The sequence below is a fragment of the Littorina saxatilis genome, linkage group LG1 (genome assembly GCF_037325665.1).
Source record: "Littorina saxatilis isolate snail1 linkage group LG1, US_GU_Lsax_2.0, whole genome shotgun sequence".
NCBI classification, from domain to species: Eukaryota; Metazoa; Mollusca; class Gastropoda; order Littorinimorpha; family Littorinidae; genus Littorina; species Littorina saxatilis.
In genome coordinates, this window is record NC_090245.1 from 17,038,301 (window position 1) to 17,064,406 (window position 26,106).

At 41.5% G+C, this 26,106-nt stretch overlaps 1 protein-coding gene across 1 annotated transcript in view; it reads left to right on the forward strand.

Annotated features, from left to right (window-relative positions):
- Positions 1 to 26,106, forward strand: part of LOC138963143 (uncharacterized) — a 94,099-nt gene that overhangs the window by 19,104 nt on the left and 48,889 nt on the right. Inside the window, exons 2-3 of the mRNA XM_070335180.1 lie at positions 1,542 to 1,767; positions 7,344 to 7,460. Coding sequence (XP_070191281.1) covers positions 1,640 to 1,767; positions 7,344 to 7,460 — 245 coding nt within the window. The 5' untranslated portion in view covers positions 1,542 to 1,639. The remainder of the gene's footprint in view (positions 1 to 1,541; positions 1,768 to 7,343; positions 7,461 to 26,106) is intronic.

A 26,106-nucleotide genomic window follows, 5' to 3' on the forward strand; every position in this document is an offset into this window, starting at 1 on the left:
CACTGATTTAACTTTTTCCACACAAAGAATATATACTGCATGGTTGTCTTGGACAAAGAAAGCCGCGTAATGACTAGCTATAGCTGAACTCACGAAGCGAAGATTGATCGGTGTTTTATTTTCACCCGTTGCCAAGCTTCTGATTTATTTTTCATTGACCTTTTGAAATCGAGAATAATGTGTTCTGTGGACCGAGAAAAATGCTGTTTCAACTTTCTTGTTTTTTATTCCTCTTCAACGCAGACTAAAAGTTTCTTCTCTTTCTTCCTCTTTTTGGTATTGGGCATTGTTTGCCAGATCTGTGTTGTCAGAGGCAGTGTGGGTTGAATTGTTAATACGCGGCTCTTTATGGTGGGTTTTGTTGTTGTTGTTGTTGTTTTTACGTGTTAAGTTGTATTTCTGTCCTTTACTTAAGTTTCTGCTGCCTTTTGTCTCTGTCGCGTCAACAGTTGTCGTTCATCTTGTTCTGTCTTTTGCTTGGTTAATGTCCGCCAGTTGTATCTGTCGATGCGACAGTTGGTTCCCTCTTTGTCCATGTCCGTTTGTATCTGTCTTGTCTGTCTCTGTCTCGGTTTCTCCCCTCTCTCTCTCTCTGTCTCTCTGTCTCTGTCTCTGTCTCTGTCTCTCTGTCTCTCTGTCTCTGTCTCTCTGTCTCTCTGTCTCTCTCTCTCTCTCTCTCTCTCTCTCTCTCTCTCTCTCTCTCTCTCGAGCAAGCGAGCGCGGATATGGTACTTGTCAGATGACTCAGCGTCAAACCTGTAATGCCGTTCATGTGTAAAAACTTGGCCAACAAATTATTGCAGCAAATTTCAAACCCAAATTAAAGCATTAATCCCCGTCATTTCATTAAAACGTTATTTGCCAGTTAAGGCCGTTCACTTAACCTTCAGGATCTTTCTTTATTTGGTGTTTAACGTCGTTTTCAACCACGAAGGTTATATCGCGACGGGGAAAGGGGGATAGAGCCACTTGTTAATTGTTTCTTGTTCACAAAAGCACTAATCAAAAAATTGCTCCAGGGGCTTGCAACGTAGTACAATGTATTACCTTACTGGGAGAATGCAAGTTTCCAGTACAAAGGACTTAACATTTCTTACATACTGCTTGACTAAAATCTTTACAAACATGGACTATATTCTAAACCTTCAGGATCACCTTTTCGATTAAATATTTCTGTTACAGGGATCACGTGACCGCCGTTCAAGTAAGGGTACCCTCAAAATCGACCATGACACAGGGATTAATGCTTTAATTTGGGTTTGAAATTTGTTGCAATAATGTTTTGGCCAAGTTTAGTTAAATCTTAAATATTTTTATTTATCTGCATTTTATTATGATCTTGATTTTCAATTCTGAGCTACCGGCACTATCTTTATGCTTCCTTTTCACTGTCAGTGTATCGTAGTTGTAAAGAGTGTATTACTTTAAATGTATGCGTAACCACACCAGGACAATTGCCAATGGCTTTCATGAAGGCTATAATATGGTGAATTACATTCTTGTTCGTGTTCTAATACGCATCATTTTGATATCTGTTTCAGGTGAAAGCAGTAGAACTGGATACATGCGAGTGAAGTCAGTGAAGACCGCCTCTACAGAGTGAAGCCAACTGCTGTGGGGTCTTTGACGGACGCCAGCAATGTTTGCTGCACGGCGCAGTACGTCCAGGTCGCTGCAGGATGGGCTGTACGCGTCACTTCAGATCCTCATCATGTACACGCTGGCCTCCGTAGTACTGGGCGCGGAAATGTGCACCAAGTCTGTCCCGTGAGTGTTCAACTCTATTGCATTTTACACCATGTTCTAGTTTTATCTCACGCTAACCTTCGTGGTACTGGGCGCGGAGATGTGCACCAAATCTGCCCCGGAAGTTTCACACTCTATTGCATTTTACACCATGTTCTAGTTTTATCTCACGCTAACCTTCGTGGTACTGGGCGCGGAAATGTGCACCAAATCTGTCCCGTGAGTGTTCAACTCTATTGCATTTTACACCATGTTCTAGTTTTATCTCACGCTAACCTTCGTGGTACTGGGCGCGGAAATGTGCACCAAATCTGTCCCGTGAGTGTTCAACTCTATTGCATTTTAACCAATCTTCTAGATTAATCTTACACTAACCTTCGTGGTAAGCTTAATAGGCGCAGAAATGTGCACCAAGTCTGTCCCGTGCGTGTGAAACTCTATTTCATTTTAACCAATCTTCTAGTTTAATCTCACGCTAACCTTCGTGGTACTGGGCGCGGAAATGTGCACCAATTCTGTCCCGTGCGTGTGAAACTCTATTTCATTTTAACCAATCTTCTAGTTTAATCTCACGCTAACCTTCGTGGTACTAGGCGCGGAAATGTGCACCAATTCTGTCCCGTGAGTGTCACACTCTATTGCATTTTACACCATGACATCAGTTTGGGTAAAACTTTTTGTTACCATTATACATTTTAGGCTATTGTGTCCCCCCCCCCCCCCCCCTTAGCAACACGCTTGCCTAACAGAAACACACATTCATCAATATTCATCCAAAAATACTACATTCTTAAAATGCTTGTGTTGAACCGCACAGAGATAGAAACCTAGATGATCTCTTTGTCTCAGGAGCGTGTAGTGTGCACGACAAAGAGCGCCAGACGTCTGTCATTACGGTGTCTGGGCTTATGAATTATTCTGATCCCGTTGTTGCTCGCCTGATTCCTACTGTCTCCCGAGTCAACGTCCTGTTAAATTGTATTTGTGGATCCCTCAAGTTGAAAAATGTATGAAGCTGTCTTACTGGCCGCATTTGTACGGTTTGTTGACGTATCTGTTTTCCACTGACATCCTGCTTTTCCTGTTTCGACCTGGCAACGACGGGTTAACGTTTTCACTCTAATTTGAATCTAAGAAACAAAGGGACGTAAGCGATCTAAATATAGGCGACAACAAGAGTAAGTGAGAGATATGCAGAACCAATTTTCTGGCAGCTGAGACAATAACAAGCATTGAAATGACTAAGCGACTTTCATCCTCAAATTACAATGATTGAAAATTGTTGGTTTTTCTTTCCTTGCGGCCTGTTATATATGTGTTCCTTATCGAAAGCCGATATTTTATGATTTGTAAAAGTAGATACTGTATTCAGCAAACCAAATGATATACAGGGTGACCTCCCCCAAAAAAATGCAACCCATAAAATTGCTAATTACTTCTACACCTTTTGACCGAATTACTATATATTTGGTGTTCATTAACGTCAGTGTATGGATGACCAGTCCGCAAAGCGGCACATTTGTCTGACTTTATTTTCCCTTTCGAAATTGAGCGATAGCCAAACTAACGAGGATTATGCCCTCCAGGTTGCTATTTTTGGGGTTATTTGAAGGACCTAGTATGCCATAACCAACCTTGGACAATCAGTGACTTGCAATTACAACGAAAGTTGCAACTTGCATTGTTTTGGTCACTCTGTGTTTGCTGTTATTAGTCTTTGCTTTGCTTTCATTTGGCACGTCCACCATAAATACTTACAAGATCAGACGGATTGTGACAAGTGACACTAAAAGTGACAGTTCCTGTCAATGATATCCCCAAAAAGTAAAGACAGTAACAGCAAAGATGAACAATATTCTGTTCCTCTTCCCGTGCCTGTGAATCTATCGTGATCTGCAAAAGTCGACGTTGTATACACAGCCTAATGACGGTCAATCCAGCATAAGACGGCCGCGTGCACAGGCCACAACACGAGGGGTGAGTGATGTAGTAGCACGGGAAGCGCGGAGAGCCAGAGCGTAAGCAAGGTTGACAGCATCTGGGAGACAGTGGATATTGATCTTTATCGATGAGGGCACACACTCTTGGCTGCACTTTGCTAGTAGAAGTATGAGTACTATCCTCTCTGCTTCCACAGTTCTCAGAGTCTTCCGTGCACGGTTCTGCGAGTCTTAGTTCCTGTCTTTCGACTGAGTTGTTGTGTGCGTTTGTATGTTTGTTTGAGGTTGTTCATTATCGATCTTTATCGATGATGGCAAACACTCTTGGCTGCACTTTGCTATACTAGTTGTGGTATGAGTACTATCCTCTCTGCTTTCACGGTTCTCAGAGTCTTCCGTGCACGGTTCTGCAAGTCTTAGTTGTCTTTCGAGTTGTTGTGTGCGTTTGTATGTCAGTTTGTTTGTTTGAGGTTGTTTCATGTAGATCGTGATCGATTAGGGCACACGCTCTTGGCTGCACTTTGCTAGTAGAAGTATGAGTACTATCCTCTCTGCTTCCACGGTTCTCTAAATCTTGTATTTCGAGTTGCTGTGTGCGTTTGTTTGTTTGTTTGTTTGAGATTGTTACATATCGATCTTTATCGATTAGGGCACACACTCTTGGCTGCACTTTGCTAAACTAGTAGAAGTATGAGTATTATCCTCTCTGCTTTCACGGTTCTCAAAGTCTCACTTGTTGTCTTTCGAGTTGTTTGTTTGTTTATTTGTTTGTTTAAGGTTGTTCCTTATTGATCTTTATCGGCACACACTCTTGGCTGCACTTTGCTTATAGTTGTATGAGTACTATCTTGGGCTTCCGTGCACGGTTCTCTAAGTCTTAGTTGTTGTCTTTCAGGTTGTTGTGTGCGTTTGTATGTCTGTTTATTTGAGCTTCCCGAGAGGTGTTAATGCGTGTCTGGACGTGTCGTTGTTGACAGCATCTGGATTACAGTGAATATTGATCTTTATCGATGGGGGCACACACTTTGCTGCCTCTTGTTACTACTACGGTACTACCAGTAGACGATTCCCTCTTCCACGGCTCTCTGAAGTCGTGGTTGTTTGTTTTGAGTTTTTTTTTAAACCAACTGTATGTATGTGTGTATGTGTGTGTGTGTGTGTGTGTGTGTGTGTGTGTGTGTGTGTGTGTGTGTGTGTGTGTGTGTGTGTGTGTGTGTGTGTGTGTGTGTGTGTGTGTGTGTGTGTGTGTGTGTGTTTCAAAGAGGGACGGAAAGAAAGGGGTTTGGGAGAAGGGAACGAAACTCATATCATATGAAGAAAACCTGGCGACATGATAAGAACTAAAAATCAAGGACCCTGAATCTTCAAATCAGTCATCTCAACCTCACACACACAACACAAATAAAATCCCTCAACCGTTACCCATTTTACCAATAAAACATTTAATTCAGTTTCCAAAAATCCGTGAACAGTTCACAATAATAGGTCGTAGGCCGCGACGCACCGATCAGTTTACACGTTCTGTAGGCGATGCAAGGCCACCCCATTGTTTCTGCCGACAGGCTGGGATGGAAGTCTCTTGTATACAACACTACCATCACATTCAGCTGGTGCTGTTTCATTGCGTAATCAGAAACAAAGCTTTGGCAGCTCACTGTACTGTATGGCAGTGCACGTAGAGCTGGTGTGTGTGGTTGTGGCCGCCAGTGAGAGAAGAAAGAGATTGTCTGCCAGGTTCAAAAATATATCTAGAGAATGACAGAGAGAGAGATGGAGAAAGTGACAGAGACTGAGAGGGAGAGAGAGAGAGAGAAAAAGAGGGAGAGAGTATGTATGTGTGTGTGTGTGTGTGTGTGTGTGTGTGTGTGTGTGTGTGCGTGCGTGCGTGCGTGCGTGCAGTGCGTGCGTTTCTGTGTGTGTGTGCGTGTATGTATGTGTGTGTGTATGTGTGTGTGTGTGTGTGTGTGTGTGTGCGTGTTTGCCTGTGTGTGTGTGTGTGAGAGAGAGAGAGATAGAGAGAGAGAGAGGGAGGGGGGGAGTGAGCGACAGACGGAGATAGAGACATTAAGAGAGAAAGAGACAGAGACAATTGCAAGGATGAGAGGGAGAGAGAAAGAGAGAGCGAGAGAGAGAGAGAGGGAGAGAGAGAGAGAAATTACCTGCCAGATTCAAAGAGAGTCTGAAGATCGGTGCCAGCACGTAGTCGTTGTAATGAACTGACAGTCTTTTTTACGTTACGTGATGAAGAATTTGGTTTTGCGTATTGTGAGGGGATGTGACTATCACTTGCCAAGGGCTCCGTGTAAAACATGTGTGCTATGTGGCTGCATCTGAACATTGTGTAACACACATTTGAAGCTGAAGTGATCACTCAATTACATTTCATCTATTAAAATTTAAAGTGTCATTTTCCTTGATATGAATGTGTACTGTTCACGAGTAAAACCGCTGTTTCCCATAGTCTAGACCACGTGAGCGTATCGTAATTTCAATTACCACAATAAATCAATTTGCTACTGTCATCTCGATCAGGTATATGATATTCTTCTAAAGAGAATGAATTGAAGGAAACAACAGCAGACGACTTAATAGGAAAAAGCAGACTCGAGTTCATCAGCTTTTCTTTGCAACACAATAATATTTCTTTGCATTCGAGTAATAATCCCACTTTTTTAAAGTAAATTTACGGTACAATAATATCAATCAATAACAATGTCGCTTCACACACCCTGTTTAGGTTGTAGGTGTGGTTTGCATGCGATGGATAATTAACAGCCTACAAATGATTTTTGTTTATAATTGTCATTTTGTCTGAATGGCAAAATCATCCTTCGGATGTGTGATGTACGTGGTTTATTTCGGTGTTTCTTTCTTTCTTTCTTTCTTTTTTTTCGTTCTTTCTTTCTGTCTTTCTTTCTTTTATTTATTTATTTATTTACTTCTCCCTTCCTTCCTTTCTTTCGTTTGCCTTTAGCCTTGCATCTAGCCTGTTAGAGCCAAGGCCTAATACCTCAAAAATAGGTATTTCAAGGTTCTAGTAGGAAAGGAGATGCCGTTTCTTTTAAACTGGATGAAGCATTTTACTTTCGTTCATAAATTTTATGCGACAGCCATTAGGCCTAAAAAAGAAACCAACAACAGTGATTCCGGTTCCCCGACCTACCCTTTTTTTCTCCCGACCTTAGAACTTACGAACGAGTACAAGCAAATAAAAAGCCACATGCGCCTGAGTAAAAAAAAAGAAAAGAAAACGAAGACTTTAATCCTTATGATAAAACAAAACAAAAACGACCCCAATTTTTAGAGGCCTTGTCATCGGTTCAAAACTCTTCTTTTTGAGGCCTTAGCAGCTGAAGGACGGCTGTATGTTCTTGTCAGTGATAGCAGTACCTTTAAAACCTAAAATATACGAAAGGCATTTGTTCTGCTGGTACAGCTAAGCCGGTTTCGTTGTAGTAGGATGTTTGTTTGTTTGTTTGTTTGTTGAAAAGCACCCGACGGCAAAACCGCGATCACAGCTGTCAATTATTTTACACCCTTCTACTTTTGTTGTTTAATATGTGTGCCCCCAGGCGGTATTAGAAAACCAACAACAGAGTAATATTTGGGACGACAGTTTACATCACAAGTTTGCTTAAAACTCGATTTTATTTGCAGAGTGCAGCGCGAGCCCAGCAAGAAGGTGCACGTGCTACGTCGCGTGCCGGCCTCGTGCTCCAACTGGGAGAAAGCCTGGTCCTGGATTACCAAAAAGGACTGCGGTACCAAGTACAGGTAAGGAGTCAGTTTTGTCATAGATGGAAGTCGATGGAATTGTTCTTGCTATGTCTCTAATGTCGAAGGTGCAAGGAGATTGCTTCCTCCTAGCTCTCGCTCTGCTGTTGTCTTACATTTAGAATCAAAAAACAAGAAAGGTAGGTTGTTGGAACGTTTGTTATTGTTCTTGTTCTTTGATTCTGAATTTTGGAACGTTGGCAGTCTCTTTGTTTTTGGATTTTCTTACATTTAGAGCATGTTATTCCCGTTGCTCTATATTTATCTAAAATTTGTCAAAAGACGGCTTTGGTCGATAGAAAAAAAATCATCGGAGAACGGACATGGTGTATCCAAGAAGCGGGGCGGGGATGTAGCTCAGTCGGTAGCGCGCTGGATTTGTATTCAGTTGGCCGCTGTCAGCGTGAGTTCGTCCCCACGTTCGGCGAGAGATTTATTTCTCAGAGTCAACTTTGTGTGCAGACTCTCCTCGGTGTCCGAACACCCCCGTGTGTACACGCAAGCACAAGACCAAGTGCGCACGAAAAAGATCCTGTAATCCATGTCAGAGTTCGGTGGGTTATAGAAACACGAACATACCCAGCATGCTTCCTCCGAAAGCGGCGTATGGCTGCCTAAATGGCGGGGTAAAAACGGTCATACACGTAAAATTCCACTCGTGCAAAACACGAGTGTACGAGGGAGTTTCAGCCCACGAACGCAGAAGAAGAAGAAGAAGTATCCAAGAAGCCATTTATACTGGCAGGCCTTTCCACACACCGACCTGTTCAGTGGGATGGACACGCGCAACACACATTGTCTTCAACCTGAAGACATTAATGAGATGTTCCTTGTTGAATTTCTGGATAAAATGTGAGAGTGCAGTGACACAAGACATAAAATGGAAAATAAATGGATTGAATGGGACCCCCCGCGGGTTAGGGGGAGTCCCATATTGGTTGGGACGAGAAAGAATTTACCCGATGCTACCCAGCATGTCGTAAGAGGCGACTAACGGTTCTGTTTCTCCTTTTACCCTTGTTAAGTGTTTCTTGTATAGAATATAGTCAATGTTTGTAAAGATTTTAGTCAAGCAGTATGTAAGAAATGTTACGTCCTTTGTACTGGAAACTTGCATTCTCCCAGTAAGGTCATATATTGTACTACGTTGCAAGCCCCTGGAGCAATTTTTTGATTAGTGCTTTTGTGAACAAGAAACAATTAACAAGTGGCTCTATCCCATCTCCCCCCTTTTCCCTATCCCATCTCCCCCCTTCCCCCGTCGCGATATAACCTTGAATGGTTGAAAACGACGTTAAACACCAAATAAAGAAAGAAAGAAAGGATTGAATGGGGAAAATAGATTGGTGGGTGGGCATGCAGGTGCAGGAATGTGTTGGCCATTCGTTACATCTCACCTGAATCAATTATAGAATTCAAAGACCTCTCTCTGTCTCTTTCACTCTCTCTCTCTCTCTCTCTCTCTCTCTCTCTCTCTTTCTTTCTCTCTCCCTCTCTTTCTCTCTCTCTCCCTCTCTCTCTCTCCCTCTCTCTCTCTCTCTCTCTCTCTCTCTCTCCTCTCTCTCTCTCTCTTCTCTCTCTCTCCTCTCTCTCTCTCTCTCTCTCTCTCTCTCTCTCTCTCTCTCTCTCTCTCTCTCTCTCTCTCTCTCTCTCTCTCTCTCTCTCTCTCTCCACACCCTCAACATCCCGTTTCCTTTCGCTCCTCCCCAAAACTCACAAACTTCTCCCGCCATCAGTTTATTTTTGTCACGGGACTGCTTCCCCCTCGCTCGTTCCGTTGCTTACCTGCCCCCCTCTCGCATGGCGACTGATGAAAGAGATGATGACGTTGATTCACCTCATTAAAACACGTGTGCCCTTCTCACCTGTCTCACCTGAAAAAATCTTAACGGCCATTAGGAAGGTGAGTGCGGCTTCCCCTGCCAATCAAGCAGGCCTCAGATTTATAAAAAAAAAATATAAAAAAATAAAAATCTAGGATCAAACGCTGCCCAGGGCTTTAAAGGAGAAACATGTTTATGACGACGCATCCCATGTGTGCACTTCCTTCAAAAGTTGCATTAGCGTTATAAAGTGGTTTATTAAAGGCGGGTTGCAGGCGCGGTTGGATTTATTGGGTCGGGTTGCGGGTATATCGGGAGGCGGTAATTTGATGTGCAGCCGCCTTCAAAGGCACGGTATCCTGTCAAAAATGAGTATTTGTAATTTATCTGTTGGGCACGTTAGTTACGTCGCGATACTTTATATCTTCAGAAGTTGCGTTTCACGCCAAGAACATGTTAATTATGAAGCAACGTGGTTATTAGATGTGGATTTTTTGGTGGTTAAACGGGTGATAGTTTATTGCAAGAAAAGTATTGGCGCAGTTCACATTTTAGTTATGAAAAATAAAAGTGTTATTACGCAACCTTGAGAAAAAAAAACTGTTATTTTTGCAGATATGGTTATATATGTTAGGGTGCTACTTAGAGCACGTAATATGTATCTCAGACCAGAACCTTCTTTATAACCTGTCATTGACTTAAGTAATGTTTTACTATAATTCAGTTATCGAGAATATTGATGCGAATTGAAAGGAATGTTTACTTTTTCACAATGATTTTTCACATAGATAAATCTGCTGGACATAATTCTATGCCTAAGCTCTAGTCCACAAGGATTAAGATCAGTATATGCACGTGCAGTGCTTTAACACGGTGTCAATTACAAATGTTCTGGCTGAACGTAGTTCCCTATCTCTTATTTATTTTCCGTTTGTTCAGAAAGTGAAGGATAAAGGTTTGTGCATACTCTCTCAATTTGATCATGAATTGCAAAGAATTATTTTCGTTGAGTTTGGTCGTTGGTCGTCGACATCTGATTTGCTGCTTGATAAAAATGGTTGAACATGTTGCAGGTTACAGTCGATCACTTCACTTTTACGGTGTCAAGTTTATCTTTATTGTTACATTTTGTTTGTATTGAATATTTGCTTCTGGCTTTTCTTTCTTTCTTTCTGACTTTCTTTGTTTCTGCCTGTTTGTCTTTGTCAGGCTTGCTTTTTTCCGTTATCTCTTGCTTTCTTTATAGCTTTCTTGAATACTTTCTTTTTCTTTGAGTCACGGGTTTTTTTCTGGATATGTGAAGAATCTGAGACGGCAGGGGGGCTGACATTTATATTATTGTCTCTTCTTGTCTTTTCTTCTCCCTATTCTTTTTTAGTTTCTTTCTTACTTTTTTTCATGTTTTTTAGGAGAGCGTATTATTTAGGGCAAGATTTAATGTAAAGCTGGCAGAATTACAAGATACGGACGGCGCACGTGCTGTGATCCGTCAAGGGTTGTATGTTCAAAGTGAGATTGGCTTCTTTACAGATACGCTCCACTGGATTCAATCTCCCTTGTTATTTCCAGTCTGAGAACATCAGATACGGTTTAGCATGAGACCATCAGCCAGGTGACTGTGTGGGCTCAGTGAAATGCAAGCAAGTCCCTGTCCAAATTGATGAGAAGAATAAACACACGTCGCGTTAGTTTTTGGAGCTGCGTTTAGGCACTGATGAGGAGCCATACACCCACGTCGTATTAATTTGTTATAGGGCATATGCCGACGGTTTAAATGTGTGTGTGTGTTGATTATAACCAATGAGCCAGGCGAGTGTGTGGGCTCAGTGAAATGTAAGCAGGTCCCTGTCCAAATTGATGAGCAGAATTCACACGTCGCGTAAGTTTTTGGAGCTGCTTGTAGGAACTGATGAGGAGCCATGCACCTACGTTGTATTAGTTTATGGGGCATTTGCCGACGGTTTAAATTTTGTGTTGATAATAACCAACGACAGGCTCTTCAGCGTTATAACTAGGAACAGTGACGTCACACAGGAGAAATATATTTGCAGCAGACTCTGTAAACACGGTGGGGGAATACCTGTCCTGGAACCTGTCAAATTTTCCTAAAAGGTCTCATTTCGCGAGATGGTTTGCAGCCGTCCTGGCTAAAAACTAACCTAATTTGTTCCACACAGCGCGGCGCTTTGCACGTGGTTACTGTCAAGTTCACGAAAAACAACTTTTATGTCTAGCAGAGACCCAGAGTGCTGCTTCAACTATCGGGCCTAGTTATGCAATGTGGCGTACATCAGGTGAACTTTTGGTTCGCGCCGGAGAGTCATTTTGCTCTGATCTTGCGGTCTGTTGGGGTAGCTGGATTAGTTCATAGCTGGCAGGGGCGTCCAGAATTATTCACAGGATGACAAATAAATAATCTGACGAATATCATACTAAACGTGATGTAACATTCCGGTATGCGCTCTTGTGTTATGTGTTCGTGTGGCAGATGCTTTTCTGTGTGCATTGGATAATGTTCATACAGCAGTGTATTGCTACTAGTGTTGTGTCCTAAATGTGATGTATATGATTTACAGCAAAGTTCTAAATGTGATGTGCATGATTTACACCGCCTAACAGATGTAACTTACCGGTATGCGCTCTCCTGCTGGGTATATGATTTCCCGATTTGATTAGAGATGTGCAAACAACAATAACAATAACAATAACAGCACTTTATTGTCCATTAGAATATTACATAAAAATGGAAATTTTTCTTCGCGATTATAACAACAATTGTATAGGACGACACACATAAAACATAAAACATAAAAGGGATACAATCAAATATGATATTGCACTATGTGAATTTACCCTCTCATATCACAGGAGTTGGGTTTCACAGCAGAGTAATCACATTACAAATATTTCACACACATGGTGACTGCAGAAGGCAGGAATGACTTTTTAAACTGGTTTTTGCGTGCCAAAGGGACCTTATAACGTTTACCTGAAGGGAGAATTTCGAAACAGGGGTTGAGAGGATGGATCGGATCACGGACAATTTTGAGAGCTTTCCGCTTAATGGCAGCTTCGTAGAGACTGGTCAGCTGTCGTTGGGGTTGCCCAACAAGCTTGCTAGCCGTCGCAACAATGCGGTGGAGTTTAGCTTTGTTTTTAACATTTGTGGTACCATACCATGTCACAATGTTAAAAGTCAGTATGCTTTCAATCAAACTGCGATACACAAGTTCCATAACACTTTGATTGACATTAAAATATTTAAGCTTCCTGAGAAGAAAAAGTCGCTGCTGAGCTTTCTTATAAACAGCATGAACATGATCACTAAAAGTCAGCTTATTGTCAATTGAAACCCCAAGATATTTGAAGGTTTCCACAAGTTCAACTTCCTTGTCGCTTATTCTCACTTTTTGGGGACCACAATTATCACTCTTTCCTCCAAAAATCATTTCTTTTGTTTTGCCTACATTCAACTGCAAGAAACTGGACTTGAACCATTCATTCAGAAGATCAACTTGGGTAAAATACTTTGACAAAGTTTCGTCGTCCTTCAGACGCCCAACGAGGGCCATGTCGTCTGCATATTTAATGAGGGCTAGAACTGGATCATTTAAAAGCATGTTGTTTGTGTAAATGGAAAAAAGGACAGGAGAGAGAACACAACCTTGTGGGGCCCCGGTGTTTAAAACAACTTCGTCTGAAAGCACAGAGTGACCAAACAAACGGTTGCTGAGGCTGACACGTTGTGGCCGGTCGCATAGGAACTCCCTGATCTAGAAAATCAAATTATTGTTCACATCTAACTGGACTAACCTCTGGATAAGTATACGGGGCTGAATCGTATTAAAGGCTGATGAAAAATCCATAAAAAGAACTCTAACCGTGTTCCCTGCTGTATCTAAGTGGCTGACAATCATGTTGATAAGCGTGAGTGTAGCATCTTCGACGCCTCTCTTTGCTCTATATGCGAACTGAAGGGGGTCCATGCGATCTGCCACAGACTCAGTGAGCTTGTTACAAACAAGCCTCTCCATACATTTCGCTACAACAGAAGTCAGTGCCACAGGGCGAAAATCATTTAGTTCTTTTGCGTTTGGTTTCTTGGGTACAGGTGTTATAGTGGAAGCTTTCCAGGAACGAGGCATAAAATGTACATCGAGAAAGAGCTGAAACAGCTGAGTAAAAACTGAACCAAGCTGATCAGCACACACTTTCAAAACACGTCCGCCTAAACCATCTGGGCCTGGTGCCTTACTTGCATTAATACGTGAAAAACATTTTATGACATCCTTTTCCTTACACAGATCTAATTAAACCCATTCCAAGACCGATTAAATTCGGCTTGGTTCATTAGGGACGCACTTAGAAAAATCTCGTACACTGTTAAGTGATAGTTTATCAGCACTTGGCTGGTACTCTCTCTGCGGGTACCTGATAGTAGTCTAGACTGAGCTCACGTGTGTGATCGTAGTGCACAGCAGATGAGCTGAGTGCACGTTTGACTTGGGAGTCTGCACTTACCTTAGCCTGTGAGCAACATTTCTGTTCAGATAGGCTACCTACCAGCACCTGAGTATTTGAGGGGCGGGGCAGAATACTGGGGGAGGGAGGTAAAGACGTGTGTGTGTGTGTGTGTGTGTGTGTGTGTGTGTGTGTGTGTGTGTGTGTGTGTGTGTGTGTGTGTGTGTGTGTGTGTGTGTGTGTGTGTGTGTGTGTGGTAGGGGAGGGGAGGGGAGGGGGTAGAGATAAAATAGTGTGGATGTATTTCTTGTAATAATCCTGATCCGTTTTGTGCTGTCAGCTGTGATATGTATCGCATAGCGAATTTCTGTCGTTCGCTGTCTTATAGAAACAGCAGTTCTCAATGGCAAACACGTTTGCCTTGAAATAGTTTTATGATGCTTTAAATTGGATTCTCAGGTATATAGAGAATATTCTTCTGAGGCAAATACATCATTGTGACCAGACAGTTGCAGTATAGCTCACGAGAAATAATACTAAAATACCTGACATGTCATGATCAGTCCCAGCTTTTTTATGTCTGTATTGATTTTTGTCTGAGACATTTGTAGGTCAGCTGGTCTTGATGGTTCAGAGAGAAGTATAATAAATCTCAGTCAAGACAAAAAATATAGTGGAGATTATAGTAGTAACAATGCAGTGCGTAAGACCAAACGGTAGTTTCGAGAAATCATGAAAAATACTTGAAACACGTACGTATGCTCACAGTTCACAACGTCGAAAGATAATACAAATGATGAATGAATAAAGAGACAAAGAAGTAATAAAGTAATATATAAAATCAGTAAAGCAATCAATCTAGCAATAAATCAATAAATGAATGAATGATGAATAAAAGAACAAGTGATTTAATAAAAGGAAAAATCGATTTGAAGAAATAACGAGTTCACTTCTTCGCACTAGATTTCAGTTCCCTCATGTACCTGTTCTTTGCGATTTTTGAGTCACTTGAGAAAAAGTGACTCTATGTAATCGGTCAGTGTTAGTCTGTCCGGCCGGCCGTCCGGCCGGCCGGCCGTCCGTAGACACCACCTTAACGTTGGACTTTTCTCGGAAACTATCAAAGCGATCGGGCTCATATTTTGTTTAGTCGTGACCTCCAATGACCTCTACACTTTAACGATGGTTTCGTTGACCTTTGACCTTTTTCAAGGTCACAGGTCAGCGTCAAAGGAAAAATTAGACATTTTATATCTTTGACAAAGTTCATCGGATGTGATTGAAACTTTGTAGGATTATTCTTTACATCAAAGTATTTACATCTGTAGCCTTTTACGAACGTTATCAGAAAAACAAGGAAGATAACTAGCCTTTTCTGTTCGGCAACACACAACTTAACGTTGGGCTTTTCTCGGAAACTATAAAAGTGACCGGGCTCAAATTTTATGTGAACGTGACTCCCAGTGACCTCTACACTTTGACGTCTGCTTTGGTGACCTTTGACCTTTTTCAAGGTCACAGGTATGTCTTGAAGGAAAAAAATTGAAATATCATATCTCTGAAACTATTCATCGGATTTGATTCAAACTTTATAGGATTATTCTTTACATCAAATTATTTACATCTGTATTGTGTTGTGAATAGCAATTTCTTCCTGTCCATCTGATGCCTCATATAATATTCAGAACTGCGAAAGTGACTCGATCGAGCGTTTGCTCTTCTTGTTTCTTATGGGGGTCAGTTTATCCGGGTGCCCCACTTACACAACACCAGGGAGGGTCGACTCTACTTCGCTCCTTTCTCCATAAAAAGACGTTGCACCTGAAAAGTTCAATGTAGTTTTCTTTATAGCTTCAGTCATTCTTTTATCTTCTGCTCACAGCGTGGTTCGCGTTACTAGTTTGGAAAAATACCACGTTTGACTTTTTTTCACTGACTTTGAAGTCACCGGTATAAATGAGATCAACATCACCGACACACAGATTCTCATCGTTAAAGGAGTTGCCTTCAAGCAGTGCTAGACCCATTTGTGAAGTAAACATTAATAAAATGAAGAACAAAGATTTGTTTGGTTTTTAACGAGAAAAAAAGGTAATCATTAGCGCCGTCGCTATTTCATGCAATGTGGCTTTAATCAATCACAACATGAGGTGGTTGATCGAAGGATATAGATTAAAAGCCAGAAATGATTAGTTTTTTGAGTCACTTGAGAAAAAGTGACTCTATGTAATCGGTCAGTGTTAGTCTGTCCGGCCGGCCGTCCGGCCGGCCGTCCGGCCGGCCGTCCGTAGACACCACCTTAACGTTGGACTTTTCTCGGAAACTATCAAAGCGATCGGGCTCATATTTTGTTTAGTCGTGACCTCCAATGACCTCTACACTTTAACGATGGTTTCGTTGACCTTTGACCTTTTTCAAGGTCACAGGTCAGCGTCAAAGGAAAAATTAGACATTTTATATCTTTGACAAAGTTCATCGGATGTGATTGAAACTTTGTAGGATTATTCTTTACATCAAAGTATTTACATCTGTAGCCTTTTACGAACGTTATCAGAAAAACAAGGGAGATAACTAGCCTTTTCTGTTCGGCAACACACAACTTAACGTTGGGCTTTTCTCGGAAACTATAAAAGTGACCGGGCTCAAATTTTATGTGAACGTGACTCATTGTGTTGTGAATAGCAATTTCTTCCTGTCCATCTGATGCCTCATATAATATTCAGAACTGCGAAAGTGACTCGATCGAGCGTTTGCTCTTCTTGTTTCTGAACATCATAATCATCTGGCCTATTCAGCGAGATGGTATCGGAGTTTTTATGAATGGAAACACTTCTCTTGGTGGACAATGTAGCTTTAATCAGCCACAGCATGAGGTGTGTGATGGTAGGATATGTATATATAGATTAAAAGCCAGAAATGGTCAGTATTTCTATACGACATCATGATCATCTGGCCTATTCAGCGAGATAGGACCAGGGTTTGTTGTTGAATGGAAACACTTCTCTTGATAGACAATGTAGCTTTAATTAGCCACAACATGAGGTGTGTGATGGGAGGATGTAGAATAAACGCCAGTCCCCCCGCGGGTTAGGGGGAAGAATTTACCCGATGCTCCCCAGCATGTCGTAAGAGGCGACTAACGGATTCTGTTTCTCCTTTTACCCTTGTTAAGTGTTTTTGTTGTATAGAATATAGTCAATGTTTGTAAAGATTTTAGTCAAGCAGTATGTAAGAAATGTTAAGTCCTTTGTACTGGAAACTTGCATTCTCCCAGTAAGGTCATATATTGTATTACGTTGCAAGCCCCTGGAGCAATTTTTTTTATTAGTGCTTTTGTGAACAAGAAACAATTAACAAGTGGCTCTATCCCACCCCACCCCCTTTTCCCCCGTCGCGATATAACCTTGAACGGTTGAAAACGACGTTAAACACCAAATAAAGAAAGAAAGAATAAAAGCCAGAAATAGTTAGTTATTCTGCACATCATAATCATCTGGTCTATTCAGCGAGATAGCACCAGGGTTTTTATGAATGAAAACACTTCTCTTGGTGAACAGTGTAGATTAAAAGCCAGAAATGGTAAGTTTTTAACACATAAGCATCTGGCCTATTCAACGAGTTGGTATCGGAGTTTTGACGAATGCATGGACACACTTTTATCGGCGTACACTGTAGCTTTAATCAGCCACAGCATGAGGTGTGTGATGGGAGGATGTAGATTGAAAGCCAGGTACAAGAATACTGCTGGAGGGTGCCCTGCTCATCATGGGTGGCCTGTTCACTGATAAACTTGCCTGTCTTGGGACAGGTATTTCATGCCACCCCTCTCGCTTTGGATAAGTGTATCGCAGGATTTATATTTCCTTTAGCTTCCGTGCAGTGTAGTTAAGTTTCTAGATTCGTTTTAATAGCTGCTGAAAACGCGCTGAGTTTAAGTGGGAGCTTTCATTTCATGGGGTCAAATATATGCGGGAATATCTCATAAAAAGAACAGTTTCGTTATCGGCAAAGATTATTAGAGAGGTGAGTGCATGGATCTTTTCCTTTACCAGGTGAGGTTATTGAAATAAAAAATCTTACACAAATGTGCTTTATAGGCGGCGGCCATTAAGTGGAGGCTTCACAAATATCGAAGAAGGTCATTACCGTGTCCATTTCCCTTGAAACCTTCACGAGTGTTTGATTTTTATCATAACACAAACCCAAAAACAAAGAGACTGCCAACGTTCCAAAATTCAGAATCAAAAAACAAGAAAGGTAGGTTGTTGGAACGTTTGTTATTGACAAAACAATACATTCACTTTTTTTTTCTTTTTTGTTTATACAAAATGTATTGTTTTGTCCATTACAAACGTTCCAACAACCTACCTTTCTTGTTTTTTGATTCATAACACAAACCATTTAAGTATACTACCTGTATGTGATAAACTGTTTTTTCTGAAGCATATACGTCAGTCAGCTAGCAGAAGAACTCATATACTTCCTTTTTTGTGTTACTTTTAATTTTGCATTTGACCGGAACATTTCTTCCTCGAAAAACAACAAATGACAAACTGCGTTGTATTTTTGCTCTTTTTAGTTTCTGGTTTTACCAAAGTAAAACCGTGCGGTGCGCTTTGACTTACTTCGATCGAGCCACTATGCCAGGCAAGGCAAGGCACTAAGACAGCAAAAAAAAGACATCACCAGCAAGGGAAGAAATGGGGCAGGGTGAATACGGCATAGACGGGAGACGGCTGTGGTCTCGTCTTAATTCGGCAGACATCAATACTGTCATTTCGGGACGACGTTTGGATGCCGACGACCCGAAACCGTTTCAAAGCCGCGTAGAATTGACCCGTAGCGTGCTGAACGACCATCCGCCATCCCGCCAGGCTCAGCCAATCAGGCAGGGTAAGACTCCAGACAGCAGGGGAGTAGTAGTAGTATTACGGCGTACAAGTGCCAGAAGTGAGAATTACGAAGATTACGCTACTTTTGGAGGCGTATTAACTTCACATGTTCCTAATTTGCCTCTGCTTCCACCTAGGATGTTAAATCTGAATTTCATCATTACGAAGACAACGGCGAAAGTTGTAGTTTATTGCTAATGACTGCGAAGTTCACTGCATAATCACTGCTATCTTTTGCCGCGATGTAATTAATAGTGATACTTTTGGTGCTGTTATGAATCTGTTGCAAGAAAGATACAAGGAAATTGTTCATCAAATGTAATAGTTAAGTTGGGACCGGCACGGTTGGCCTAGTAGTAAGGCGTCCGCCCCGTGATCGGGAGGTCGTGGGTTCGAACCCCGGCCGGGTCATACCTAAGACTTTAAAATTGGCAATCTAGTGGCTGCTCCGCCTGGCGTCTGGCATTATGGGGTTAGTGCTAGGACTGGTTGGTCCGGTGTCAGAATAATGTGACTGGGTGAGACATGCAGCCAGTGCTGCGACTTCTGTCTTGTGTGTGGCGCACGTTATAAATTATGTCAAAGCAGCACCGCCCTGATATGGCCCTTCGTGGTCGGCTGGGCGTTAAGCAACAAACAAACAAACAGTTAAGTTGGAATTAATTGCAAACAAGAGCAGAACCACAGCTGCACTACGGCTCAGTGTCTCCAAAGATACCGACAATTCAGACATTCGAGGCTACAATGTCGCAAGATAGAAAGTGTTTATAACAAAAGAACACAGCAGTTTGAGTTATTGTCACTGTTCGCAAAAATCACAGGCAGAACTAGCAACATAGTAAAAGTACAACTTTGGCGATAGAGTGCGGGCAGAAAAATGAACCAAAAGGAATAATCACATAGAACAACGTAAATGTTGGTATGGATTCTGATATTCAGCACAAAGATCATTCACGAAGGACCAATATCACGGTCACCTATAATGTTTTATCGATATATCTTTTTGACTCAACTCTTCCAGCAAGTACCACCAGAAGTTTTAGTTGTTATAAAAGGGATGTCGTTTGGCTTCGGTTGTCGGTGAATCGCCTACATTTATTTAAAATCTACGAAAATGTTGCTGCCCTTTCGGCACGGTTAATCAAAGGATTACTTCTTTTTTTTTAATATTCTGATGGCCTTTACTTTCGAAAATTGCCAAAACTTTCATTGCTTTTTCCACAAATTTGCAGAAGAAAATAAATCTTAGCAACATCCCAATAATTATTTCAAGTGTAGAGGTAATCTGGTAGAATTGTTTGTCATTTTCAGTGATGCTAAGAAAAAAATCAATCTCTGCGGTCTTAGCATAGTGACTTTCACTTTTGGCACAAGCAGGCCGTCTCAGACTGAGGAGAAAGTAAGACGGGGGGAAATAAGGAAGAACCCGTTGCTGAAGTACAAGTGCAGAGCGATAACACGGGGTGGCTTATTGCCCGAGTAACGGCCAGCCCCAGACACTGATTAGCCCTTAGGAGGTGTGCACCCTCCCCCTGATGAGTTGTGTGAGAGCGCAGGTGTGAACAGGTAGATTACCGGTAGATGTTGGAGGGGCAGGTTCTTCGTGGCCGGGCTTCTGTTATGTGCCCGTCAACATTTTGATCTCTGGGATGGCGAATTTTGATGGCTTCCGGTTTGGATTTGATTGCTGGTAGTACCAGAGACTGTAGATTACACATGTGTTGCTGGCAGTACTGCACGTGTGATACTTGTGATATTGTATCCGTTTTATCCGTTATTACTATGCACATGATGACCACTATGACCCGTGCGGTTTCCTTTATGCCTTTGGTCGAAGCAAATACCAACACATACCCTTCTATACTTTTCACATTTGGCAAACGTTGGGGAATTTTATGTTATGGATGACTTTTGACTGTATCGTAAATCGTATGCTGTCACTACATGTCAGTAGTATGTTTTTCTTGTGGTATAAAGTGTTCTTGTTGTGCTAGTCATAGACCAGATCTTCTTTATAAACTGTTAGTTGCTACTTTGTTTGAAGTTATCAACTGAAATAAATCCCATTATTGGCACTCGTTGAATGACTTCACTGTCTCCTCTTTTGATGACAGCCGATCGTACGACTCTTTTTACAAGATTGATGGTCTCAAAGTCGTAAAATTGATACTTTATTTCCTTTGATGCCGCGGAAGACCAAACAGATCAATGAATGGTATTTTACGATCGCTTTCCGATAATTTGATCTCCATGTATGTTGGCGAAGGGTCGATGTCCTGATTATCACCACAAGTACCAGTATAGGCCCAGATGTTCAGTGAAAAAACTGGAGCTTCTTTGAAAGGTCAAGGTAAATCCCAAATGAGACCCCAGATTGGGAACGGCGGCTAGAATGAATAGAATGAGGTGTGATAGGAGAACAGCGTATGGCATGCGAATGGGGTATGGCACAGTTCTCCCGGGTAGGACAAGAATTTTGGGGAGTACAATAGAATTTGGATCCTGCGATACCATACTTAACAGGAAACATCTTTGTACCAGGTACCACACAACTCCAACGCAAAGGCTTGGCCATAGTATTCCCGAGTAGGAAGAGGGATATAATACTTATGCAGAGGACACCAACAGTGGTAAGTGGTAAGGCGTCCGCCCCGTGATCAGGAGGTCGTGGGTTCGAACCCCGGCCGGGTCATACCTAAGACTTTAAAATTGGCAATCTAGTGGCTGCTCCGCCTGGCGTCTGGCATTATGGGGTCAGTGCTAGGACTGGTTGGTCCGGTGTCAGAATAATGTGACTGGGTGAGACATGAAGCCTGTGCTGCGACTTCTGTCTTGTGTGTGGCGCACGTTATATGTCAAAGCAGCACCGCCCTGATATGGCCTTTCGTGGTCGGCTGGGCGTTAAGCACACAAACAAACAAACCAACATTACATTTTGGAGCCTGCGATACGGGTACTTTAACGTTCAGTACCTTTGTGCCAGATGCCACAGATCTCCGTCACAAAGCCATGGCGTCGGTGCAAACGGTTCGGAAGAGAACTTTATGACGAGTTCAACAGCATTTTAGGATGCGACTGCTGTACTGGCTTTTGCACCATGTACCACCGTACTAATGGCTGATAAATCCTTTTGTAACAATGCTGCACCCTCGTACCAGACACCAAAAATCTCTAACGCAAAACCTCAGCCACTAAGTAGAAACAGAAATGTATGAGGAGTACACTAGCAATTAGAGCACGCATGGTATATGACTACTGTACTTTCGTACTGGGTATCATTGTACAAGTGCTGCTAATTCGCTTCGCGGTTTGTCGGCTGGTAATGAGGCGGACGAGCGGTTTCCGGTACTCGGATAAAGCTATTGGTGATATTCTACCCTATGATATGAAGAATTACTACTTGTATTGATGAAGGGAAGGGAATCTTCTTCACATGAGCGTCTTCAGAATCCGCTGCGTGCATGGTTTTTTGACTATGGATTTTTGTCAGGGTTGTTAATGCGTTGGTTATTTTGTTTGTTTGCAATAAGCGCGTTGATGTTCGTGGCGTTTTCTCTTTTTGATTTGTTTCAGTTAATTGCAATAATTATTTATTTATGTATTTGTTTATTTACTTATTTACTTATCTTTATGTTTATTATGTTGTTGTCCCTTTGTTTGGTTTCTGTATATTTCTATTGCCATGTGTACGTGCTGTACGTCTTTTTGACAACTCATGAAAGTCTCCTTGATTTAAACAGATTTTAGCTTTCCTTTCAGAACTCCAGTGTCCAGTGTAACACTCACTCTCTCAATCCAGTTTATCCTTGCCAATTTTAAAACCAAAAACATGGAGTTTACTCTCAGACATAAAACAAAAATGTGGTTGTTCTGGCCTGTCCCCAGACTTTATTTCGCAGCTTGAGGCACTGTTATTCGTAAGAAAGTGTTCAGTATAACACTCACTCTCTCAATCCAGTTCATCCTTGCCAATTTTAAAACCAACAACGTAGAGTTTAGTGTCAGACCCACAACATAAATGTGCTTGTTTTCGCCTGTACCTAGACTTTACTTCACAGCCTGAAGCACTGTCCTTCACACGATCACTAAAAGTTTCCACGCTCACTCCCTCAATCCAATTCATCCTTGCCAATTTTAAAACCCACAACATAGAGTTACTCTCAGATCCACAACACAAATGTAATTGTCCACGCCTGTACCTATAGACTTTATTTCGCAGCCTGAGGAACTGTCGTTCAAACGATCTCTGAAAGTGTCCAATGTAACTCTCACTCTCTCAATCCAGTTCATCCTTGCCAATTGTATAACCAACAACATAGAGTTTACTCTCAGACACAAAACAAAAATGTAATAGTTCATGCCTGTACCTGACCTTTATTTCACAACCTGAGGCACCGTAGTTCACAAGAAAGTGTTCAGTATAACACTCACTCCCTCCATGCAATTCATCCTTGCCAATTTTAAAATCAACAACATAGAGTTTACTGTCAGACCCAAAACAAAAATGTGATTCGTCTGGCCTGTACCTAGACTTTATTTCGCAGCCTGAGGCACTGTCGTTCACACGATATGTGCAAATGTCCAGTGCAACACTCACTCTCTCAATTCTATTGATCATTGTCAATTTTGAAACCAACATCATGGAGTTTACTATCAGACCCACAACAAAAATGTGATTGTTCTGGCCTCTATCTAGACTTTTTTCACTGCCTGAAGCACTATACTTCACACAATATCTGAACGTGACGAGTGTAACCCAATTTTAAAACCAACAAAACAGAGTTTACTCTCAGACCCACAACAAAAATGTGGTTGTTCTGACCTGTTCTGGCCTGTACCTAGACTCTATTTCACAACCTAAAGCACTGTACTTCACACAATATCTGAAGGTGTCCAGTCTAACACTCTCACTACGCCACTCAGGCTTGCCATCGATCCAATTCCAAACTCCACTTTCGCTGTCGTCAAGCCAGACTAACCGGAGGCTTCGGGAGAAAAGTACGGATCGTTAGAAAAAAATCTTTAAATTGTAAACTATTCTTGCACCCGAAGCCGTGAAAGAATGATGGAACCAATCCGTGTCGGTTTTCTGAATTGAAGAAATTATCGGTCAGATGTCCTTCATTATAGATCAGGTGTCTCAAATTATGGACCTGATGTCGGGCTAGGGTGTCTTTATGGGTGTGATGAACGAGTGTGAAATGAAGGTTATAAATATCGCATTTGGTACCTGTAAGGCCATATGAATGATTCGATGGAAGATGAAGATGATACATATCTTATTTGGTATTTGAAAATTCAAATAGGAGTTGGGTATATACAGTAATGACAACGTTGATGTGCGCGAAATTGGGTTTTCTTGCTCATTTAAACTTGTAACGCTCTTTTGTGCCGATTGCCTTCATTTAAAAATGTTGCGATGTGGACCATATCAATTCTTCACAGGATGTCAGGTTTTTGTGTGGAACTAAGACAATAATTAACCAAAATCTACAGAAGATGTCCAATCTAGAATCTAGAAGGACAGGGTTCAAATATGTTTAACAGCAGAGCCACAGAACACATTTGTCACACGTGTGACGAATAATTGTCATAAAATAGATCGTTGGTCTTTTTCTTTCAAAGGATCAAATTTTGGCATTTAATTGATCGGGGGACGTCTTTGATTTGATTTTCTTATCTGAGTAAGCGTTCAAATGAAGCAAAGGGATACTCTCTCTCCTCCTGGCATATGGACTGATGAGAGAGGGGGTAGGGGGGGTGACAAAAAGGGAAAGATACTTGGAGAGATAAAGGAAGAGAGAGAGAGACTTTTGACTTCTGACTTCTGACTTTTGACTTTTGACTTCTTCTGACTTCTGACTTCTGACTTTCTCTCTGCTGACAGAGAGAGAGAGAGAGAGATGTGGATGAAAACAGATCTTGTTGCAGAAGGCAAAGATTTTATGTACGCTTTTCTGCAAACAATATCAGACCATAAAAAGAAAAAAGAAAATATATATCTGGTGGAGTTCCAACACAAACAGCTCGAATCGCTGGAATAATTAACGCGAACAGCAATCAATAAAACTTTGTTATGACCCGTCAGCCATTAAACCGCAAGACTTATTGCAGAGATGCGGACGCCATAAAAACGGATTTATGCTGTACGCGATATAAATCCGCGAGATGCAAACAGATTTATGATTAGAACTCTGGGGAGCCGGTCGCAGAAAAATGGAAATTCCTGTAACCAGATCTTCTCCCCGGGCCTTCCCAGAACGAGGGAACAGAGTTAGCTTTTGACACAGAAAGAAATATAGATTTTTTGTTACAGGAGAGAAACATTCTAGGCCCGTACTTTTTTCAGGTTCAAATAAAGCCAGGCTTTCTGGTGGAACTTGTTTGATTGATTTTCGTGGTGTTGTAAAGTGCTTAACGCCCTATAGGTCACGTCGCCTTTGGCTGAGTATTTGATGGCAAGGATCCTGCTGGTAGGAATCACACAACGAACTTTCTTCTTTTTACATTTAGTCAAGTTTTGACTAAATGTTTTAACATAGAGGGGGAATCGAGACGAGGGTCGTGGTGTGTGTGTGTGTGTGTGTGTGTGTGTGTGTGTGTGTGTGTGTGTGTGTGTGTGTGTGTGTGTATGTGTGTGTGTGTGTGTGTGTGTGTGTGTGTAGAGCGATACAGAGTAAACTACTGGACCGATCTTTATGAAATTTGACATGAGAGTTCCTGGGTATGATATCCCCAGACGTTTTTTTCATTTTTCGATAAATGTCTTTGACGACGTCATATCCGGCTTTTTGTAAAAGTTGAGGCGGCACTGTCACACCCTAATTTTTCGATAAAATTGATTGAAATTTTGGCCAAGCAATCTTCGACGAAGGCCGGACTTTGGTATTGCATTTCAGCTTGGTGGCTTAAAAATTAATGAAGGACTTTGGTCATTAAAAATCTGAAAATTGTAATTAAAAATTTTTTTTATAAAACGATTCAAATTTACGTTCATCTTATTCTTCAGTATTTTCTGATTCCAAAAACATATAAATATGTTATATTCGGATTAAAAACAAGCTCTGAAAATTAAAAATATAAAAATTATGATCTAAATTAAATTTCCGAAATCGATTTAAACCAATTTCATCTTATTCCTTGTCCGTTCCTGATTCAAAAAACATATAGATATGATATGTTTGGATTAAAAACACGCTCAGAAAGTTAAAACGAAGAGAGGTACAGAAAAGCGTGCTATGCAGCACAGCGAAACCACTACCGCGCTTAACAGGCTCGTCAGTTTCACTGCGTTTTGCACGAGCGGCGGACTACAGTCATTGTGAAAAAATGCAGTGCGTTCAGTGTCATTCTGTGATGTAGCTTGACTAAATGTAGTAATTACGCCTTACGCGACTTGTTTTTAATTTCTTTTTGGTTGTTGATCACCTTGTATCTGTCGTTGAAGTATTGAAGCCCAGAACTATCGTT